This window comes from Canis lupus, chromosome 24 (genome assembly GCF_003254725.2).
Source record: "Canis lupus dingo isolate Sandy chromosome 24, ASM325472v2, whole genome shotgun sequence".
In the NCBI taxonomy this organism is placed as follows: Eukaryota; Metazoa; Chordata; class Mammalia; order Carnivora; family Canidae; genus Canis; species Canis lupus.
In genome coordinates, this window is record NC_064266.1 from 41,569,487 (window position 1) to 41,577,530 (window position 8,044).

The following is an 8,044-nucleotide window of genomic DNA, read 5'->3' on the forward strand; positions in this document are numbered from 1 at the left end:
TCGGGGGGCCAGGGATGTAGTGGCTGAAGAGGGAATAAAATGAATAAAGTACATAAGATCTGAGGAAAGCTGTAAAACAAAACAAAAAACCAGTTCACATCCGAGCTGGGTCTTGAGGGCTACAATGCATCTGAGGCCAAACTCAAGGAAGCGTTCTTTGGGCAGAGAGAACTCCCAGGTGGATTATCTCTTAGCATAAGAAGCTCCTCGTTATGGTTTACTAGAACATTCAAACAGGCACCCCTACACTGCCAACAATGTAAGGAAACACCGGAGAAGGTCGTGGCTCACAATTGTTATTAATAGAGCCCATTCATTTATAGAAGATTCAATTAAAAAATAATGCTGCGTCTGAGCGGCTCCCCCAGGAGGGTGGGGGTGGCGTTTAGGGAACGCCAAATCAATACTCATCAGCAGAGAGGGTGCGTCTGAGAAGCAGGTCGGCGGCAGCGGGCCCCATCCACTCGCTCACGCTCAGCCCGTGCCACGCACAGAGCATGAGGGGCCCGGCTGGTGATGGATAGACCGTCTTGACTGCCTAGCTTTGCAGGTAACACCACTGCCCCCGAAACCAGACAAGACAGGATGAATACACCTCTGGATGCATCCTGAGGGTGAGGAGGAGAGGCCCCCCCACCCCCCGAAGGATGAAGAAGATTGCGTTTTTTCCCCAACCTGGAAGATGGGTGGTTTCGCATCAGAAATTAAGTTACTCTGTTGAGAATAAATAGAAGTGGTATCTCTTATGCCCCCAGGCAGACTGAGATCCCTACCCAGACACCTTTTTTATTTTAATAGAAACTGCCCAAAGATGAGACTATTCACAAACACTAGGATTGCCTTGCAAGTGTTTTCCCAATATTCTCTCCTGAATTTGGTATTTTTTTAATTCTTTTTTTAAAGATTTATTTATTTATTTATGATAGACACAGAGAGAGAGAGAGAGAGAGAGAGGCAGAGACACAGGCAGAGGGAGAAGCAGGCTCCCTGCAGGGAGCCCGACATGGGACTCGATCCCGGGTCTCCAAGATCGCGCCCTGGACCAAAGGCAGGAGCCAAACTGCTGAGCCACCCAGGGATCCCCAAGTATTTTTTTTAATAAAAAATTTATTTTTTATTGGTGTTCAGTTTGCCAACATACAGAATAACACCCAGTGCTCATCCCGTCAAGTGCCCCCCTCAGTGCCCGCCACCCAGTCACCCCCACCCCCCGCCCTCCTCCCCTTCCACCACCCCTAGTTCGTTCCCAAGTATTTTTTTTAATTCTTGTTAATCTAACTGGAAGAATGGTATTGGAGTCCTGTTTGGATTTGGATTTGCCTCACTCCCTAGAAGGCTGGACATTTCTTCGTATGTTTACTATCCATTTGTATTCGCTCTTCAGCAGAAATCTATTCATACCTTTTGCCCAATATTCCAAGAGGAAATTCATCCTTTTCTTATTAATTCCAAAGTACTCTTTTTCTATAAGAGACAGTAATCATTCATTGCCTACGGCAAATGTTTTCTTCCTGGTCTGTCTCCTGACTTTGCTTATGGTGCTTTTTTTCCAAACTCTGAATTTTGGATTGCTCATCTTGTTAAGAAAATCTCTCCCGTCCACAGTTTTAAATATTTAAAATGTTCTTCTATTTCCTTATGCGTGTTTCTTCTCTCTCATACACACAAACACTCATAGTTAGGTGGATCATTAATCCAACTGGAATGTGCGTGCATGTGAGCGTGTGCACGCGTAGGGGCAAAGGGACTCTGTGCTTCAAGAATTCACACAGTCCTCGTGTACAGCACCAAATGTGACATGAAGCAGGTACTTGGGTCTATTGCTAAATTCTCCCTTCTACATTTTCCAGCTCAAAAGGCATCTCTGTCCTCCCTGCTACTTGAGAAGGAAGGGGAGGTGCTCCCTGCCCACTGCCTCGCCCACAGTTGCATGGTCAGCCACCCTCAAATCTCAGCCAATGCTTCTGCCTGAACACCTCCACCCCCTTCTCCCCTGGCCCCACGCCACCTCCTCCTCGCTCCAGCCTACCATCATCTACCCCAGACTCCGAAGCCCTGGCCTCCCTGGTTCCTTGCCCCTCCCCTTCCAATTCTTTCTCTACCCTGCAACCGGGAGTCTTTCTAAAGCACACCCTCCCCCCAGCCCACTACCTAAAGCCCTTTCTTCCACGGCCCCCACTGCCCACAGGAGACAGTCCAACCTCCCACATAGGGTAGCACCATCTTTCTGGATCCAGGCACTTCTCAGCTTTTGTTTAAAAAAAAAAAAACAAAAAACCTTTGCGGTCTTAATTCTCAAATTTTGTCTCCCAGTTGCACACTCTGACCAAACTACTTTCATTTCCTCAAAAACACCGAGCTTCCTTGTAAAATACCTAAATCATAGGGATGAAAAAATACGGCATAAGGAATATGGGCAATAATACTGTAATAACGCTGTCTGGTGGCAGAGGCTATAACTATAGAAATCGCACCAAGCACTGTGTTGGGTCACTATATCATACACCTGACACTAATATTACACTGTGTGCCAACTGGACTTTGGTTTAAAAAACAACAGAGCAGCCTGGGTGGCTCAGCGGTTTAGCGCTGCCTTCAGCCCAGGGTGTGATCCTGGAGACCCAGGATTGAGTCCCACATCCGGCTCCCTGCGTGGAGCCTGCTTCTCCCTCTGCCTGTGTCTCTGCCTCTCTCTCTCTCTCTCTCTCTCTCTCTCTCTGTCTCTCATGAATACATAAATAAAATCTTTTTAAAAAATGACAAAAAAAGAAAAAGAAAAACACCAACCCTCCTTTTCAATCGATCTCAATCCTGGCCATGCCCCAGGTCACCAGTCGAAAACCGGACTCACATTTGTCCAGGTCCTACCCCTGGGGATCTTGATTCAGGGTCAGGTGGGTCCCCGTACCCACATTCCATGATGATCCCCATGGCCAGGGTGGAGAGCCACTGCTCTTTGTCTCCTGGTTTGGGGTATGTGACTCCCTCTGCCCGGGACTCTTTTCTACCTCCTCTGACCCCAGTCCCACGCCACCGCTAGACATCACCTTCTTCCTCCAAGTCAAGGCTCAGATGCTCTTTCGTCCAGGAACTTCCTTGGCCATCCAGGTTGGGCCTCCACCCCCACGTCCCCCCAGCCCTCTGGCCTTCGTCATCACACATTCATCACGATGAACTAAGGCGTCCTGACTTCTGGTCTCCCACCTTGGACGCCGAGTCTGGGGGAAACCGGGACGGCGTGTGGGTCTGGCCCACCCTTACATTCCCTGCTCCCAGCAGAGACCTGACACAGAGTAGGTGCTCCATAAGTGATGGCTATTTAAAAAAAAAACAAAACAAAAATGAATGAACAAGCTGGATGAATGGACAAATGCCTGTGGCAGTTTCCATGACAAATAGGAACCGCTCGGCCAAGGCGGCGCGCAGACCAGCGCTGTGGCCTGCAGAGGGCACCAGCCTGCTTCTCACGCTCCCCACCCGAGCAGGTGCCGCTGTCGGGGAGGCGCCTGCTCCAAGCTGATGCTCAGTGGTCGTTCCGCGGCGCTGGAGATGAAGCAGGAGTTGTCTGCCCGCAGCCCGTGTGCGGAGCCTGGTGTTCACCCCTCACCTCTAGCAACAGGTACCTCGTGCCCGGTCCTGCTCTGCAAACGGCTGGCACTCCAGCAACCAGTGGCAGCTTTTCCATTCCCAGGTGGGGGGGGTGTGAGCAGGGGCAAGAGTGGGGGAGAAGGCAGACGACACAGAAGAGTGTCCGTGAAACTGGGTGTCCCGGAGAAGCAGAGGAAAGTTCTCTCGTCTGTGTCCAAGCTGACTTTCCCTCCCTCTCTTCATCCTGTTGCTCAGAGGGGAGAACAGTACCTGTCGGGACCGGACGGGCATCCACGACCAGCATCTGCAGGGTGATTTTTTTTTTTTTCCTTTCCCAGAAACAGCAGCAGCAGCAGGTTCTGGAAGCTGCCAGAGCCCCAGCTCTGATCCACCGGCCTGTTAGCAATGAACGCTTCGTGCTGCCTACTGTCTGCTCAGCCGACGCTGCCCAACAGCTCGGAGCACCTCGCAGCCGCGTCCTTCGGCAACCAGAGCGGCAGCGGCTTCTGCGAGCAGGTCTTCATCAAGCCCGAAGTCTTCCTGGCACTGGGCATCGTCAGCCTGCTGGAAAACATCCTGGTCATCCTGGCCGTGGCCAGGAACGGCAACCTGCACTCCCCCATGTACTTCTTCCTCTGCAGCCTGGCGGTGGCCGACATGCTGGTGAGCGTGTCCAACGCCCTGGAGACCGTCATGATCGCCATCGTCAACAGCAACTACCTGACCTTCGAGGACCGGTTCGTCCAGCACATGGACAACGTCTTCGACTCCATGATCTGCATCTCCCTGGTGGCCTCCATCTGCAACCTCCTGGCCATCGCCGTGGACAGGTACGTCACCATCTTCTACGCGCTGCGCTACCACAGCATCATGACCGTGCGCAAGGCCCTGGCCTGGATCGTGGCCATCTGGGTGTGCTGCGGCGTGTGCGGCGTGGTGTTCATCGTCTACTCCGAGAGCAAGATGGTCATCGTGTGCCTCATCACCATGTTCTTCGCCATGCTGCTCCTCATGGGCACCCTCTACGTGCACATGTTCCTCTTCGCCCGGCTGCACGTCCAGCGCATCGCGGCGCTGCCACCTGCCGACGGGGTGGCCCCGCAGCAGCACTCGTGCATGAAGGGGGCTGTCACCATCACCATCCTGCTGGGGGTATTCATCTTCTGCTGGGCCCCCTTCTTCCTGCACCTCGTCCTCATCATAACCTGCCCCACCAACCCCTACTGCGTCTGCTACACGGCCCACTTCAACACCTACCTGGTCCTCATCATGTGCAACTCCATCATCGACCCCCTCATCTACGCCTTCCGGAGCCTAGAGCTACGTAACACCTTCAAGGAGATCCTCTGCAGCTGCAACGGCATGAACCTGGGGTAGGGCGCCGGGACCACGGGAGCGGGCGTCGGCTCTGTCACTGGGGACCCTCCAACCAGCCAAGGTGTTTAGAAAACAGAAGAGGTGGTAGAGACATCCTTGCAAGACTTAAAATATGTCAACAGCCATGACAGTCCGTGTCTTTTGTCTTTGTGCTTGCAAAGCCTTTTGACGGAGAAAATGGTACATAACAGGCTTTCTCGAAGGATTCTGAAGGGGGTAAGTCACTGATTTCCCAAAGAGGCCCTGGCGGGACTCAGTGAGGGCTGCTCTGGGTGCCGCCTGCATTCACTTCCATGCCCCCGGGGTTTGTAATGCCCCTGCTCACCTGCCTCTGCTCCCCCTCCCTGTGTCTCCCTGCCACACATCAGACCAGAAGAAGGACCCTCACTGACTGTAAGAGGGGTTCGAAGGCCTCCTCAGGAAACCTGTCACGGCTCTGGCTGTCAGTTGCTCAGCTGGTCTTGTCCTTGTTTCATAAGAAACTGAGTTTCTACTCTCTTGCCTAAAAAATACTGAGCCTTGTTATGGAAGAAGCAATGCCGTGTATGCCCCTCTTCTTAACCCCCATACTGGCCTCCCCTCGAAAACTAGCATGGGGATGCAACCCACTTCTATCCTGGCTGCTGCTGGCGTTGTCGGGTTCTTATGCATTAAATCTAAGGCTGCTTTCAAAATTCTAATGAAAGACAGATGCAGTGCTTTGGAAAATCAGCACATACCTGTGCACCAAGTATTTTGAAATCTTGCTATTTTAAGGGATAAATTTCCCTATTTAAAAAAGAAAAGGCCTCTTTCCTATTATTCCTTTTCTGTCATTCAAGCGAGAGAGGGAAGCACGGATGAGAGGGCACGTGTCTCAAGAACTTGCCATCCTGTAGTTTCAGAAACTGTGAAAATGCATGTGGCTTTCTCGGCAGCACTGTGTTTGCTCACAGTAGCTGTGTCTCTATCACCTTATCTATACCTGAGTTATCTATGAAAGAGAAATTTCTTGGTTCACTGCTCTTTTTTCTTCCGGCATGATATAAAAGTTGGGGTGACGACCTGGCTCTCAATGCCCGCACCTTATCAAGTAAAGCAACTCATTCCTGTGAGCGTAGGGCGAGCTTTGCTGACTAGCACGGTCTCTGCGCGCTGTACATCACTGCGTGCTACACACGCAGACCCTTGCCTGCTCTAAAGAACTTCTTGCTGTGCTTTCTGGCTGTCCTCACACTGCCCCCCGCAACCCCGGATGAATTCTTATAATATGCTGTGTCTTTGGTGTACAATTGTGTATTTTTCTTGTGCTGGAATATATTGTGGTTACCTTGTACCTGAAGACATCCTGGCAATATAAGCAATATCACTTGTCTCTTGTTTTGGTTGTGATATTTGGAAATAATAAAAGGCTTTTGTGGCTGCTAAATGTGTGACCCATTAAAATACGCCACCTGGAAGCATCCTGGTGACTTTTGCACATGGCCTTCAGACCTTACGCTGCAATTCAGAGTATTTTGTAAATGGCATAAACACTGCCATTGACCACACTGCTTATCTTTTCTAGGGCAATGCCTTTTAGCCAAACTACAAAATTCTCCCATTTAGTTTCCAAAAATACCAGGCCGTAGTTCCTGGGCCACTCTCCCTCTCCATTATTCTAATTGAGGCACCAAATAATAGGTCTTGCCCATTGCCACTCAGCCAGCAAAAGTGGAAAATGGGGAATCAGATTCTTTGAAAATTGTATTAACAGCTATAAAAATTATGATGTCCTTTTTCTATGTAAACAAGATAAAAATACCTCACTTTTCACTCTGATATCAGCTTTCACATCACTTATCCTCTCAACAAACTTCTAAAACAGGTGAGTCATTTTACAGACGATGAACCCGTGCAGGAGGGGTGACGTGGTTGTCTAACAATGCCCAGCTGGTTAGGGTCACAGCGTTATCTTGTGTCCTGGTGCAAATGTCTTTTTAGTGCCAACATGATGTTGGCAACAGGTTTCCATATTCAAACCTGACTCAGCTCTCCTCGCTGTATACATTTTCACTTACAGTAGCACTTCCAGATGTAAATGCCCACAAGAATCACCTGGGATCTTATTCAAGTGCAAAATTCAAATTAGCCGGTCTGGGGTGAAGCCTAGGATTCTGCATTTCTGACTCTGACAAGTCCCCCAGGGGATGCAGCTGATAGTCCAGGGACCATTTTTCACAAAGCAAAGCAAGGGCATTTAGGACTTTCACCTGAGCATAATGGAAACCCAAAAGTACTCATCTGCATAGAGCGCTGACCCCCGGCCAAGAACTGTGCTAGATACTGTATAGGCATTTGCTTCTCTGACCCTTGCAATAACTCTACAAGGTAGATACTGTGATCACCCTTATTTTGCAGATGAGGCATCTGAAACTCAGAGATTAAGGACCTTGTCTATGAAAATTCGGTAGCAAGTAGAGAAGCAGAGGTCCAAACAGGCTGCCTGACCCACATCTGCAAGTCCAACGCCAATGCCCTAGCACCTCTCACGAAAACAGTATAGATGATTGAGCCATGACCCGATGACACCTGAGGCATGTGCTGCCATGGAGGGAGACTAATGCATATTTCTACAACTCACAAGTCCAGAATTTCATAATAGAGTTTCCATAGAGATGTCACAAGAACCAAAAACCAATTAATCATTTTATTTGCTCTCCTTTTCCAAAGCCTGTAGATAGCCCTGGGGAGTACATCTCTTATTGAGGGGGTGAACAATATCAGGCGTCCACTTCCATGTGGCCACTACATGTGCCAGAAAGCCAATAAACATTTTAAGCAGCAGGAGTCAGGTTTGAAAATGCTTAATTTGGGGAAATAAAAGCCCATCATGATTTTAATTCATTTGTTAAGTTACGTTCATCTTTCACTCCCATCCCCAAGGTAAGATCACTGCAGTGGTTGGCTCCCGGGGTCTCTAGAAATGGTTGCCTGTTGTCCTTACTTAAGTTGAACTTTTGAGCTTAATTCTGATGTTCTCCTATAGGGCTGGGAGCCACAACATACTCCAGCCTCCTTGGCTGAAAACCTCCCCCCACCAAATGTGGAGTCTGAGAAA

At 49.7% G+C, this 8,044-nt stretch overlaps 1 protein-coding gene across 1 annotated transcript; it reads left to right on the forward strand.

The window, feature by feature from the left end:
• The first annotated feature begins 3,496 nt into the window (after positions 1-3,496).
• On the forward strand, positions 3,497-6,308 carry MC3R (melanocortin 3 receptor). The gene is made up of 2 exons (XM_035705791.2): positions 3,497-3,619; positions 3,927-6,308. Exon 2 carries the CDS (start codon positions 3,994-3,996, stop codon positions 4,963-4,965), a length of 972 nt encoding a protein of 323 aa, XP_035561684.1. The 5' UTR covers positions 3,497-3,619; positions 3,927-3,993; the 3' UTR covers positions 4,966-6,308.
• Positions 6,309-8,044: the final 1,736 nt, after the last annotated feature.

Excerpts from the sequence above, each read along its gene's own strand:
- MC3R (XM_035705791.2), top strand. The coding sequence starts at position 3,994 with ATGAACGCTTCGTGCTGCCTACTGTCTGCTCAGCCGACGCTGCCCAAC.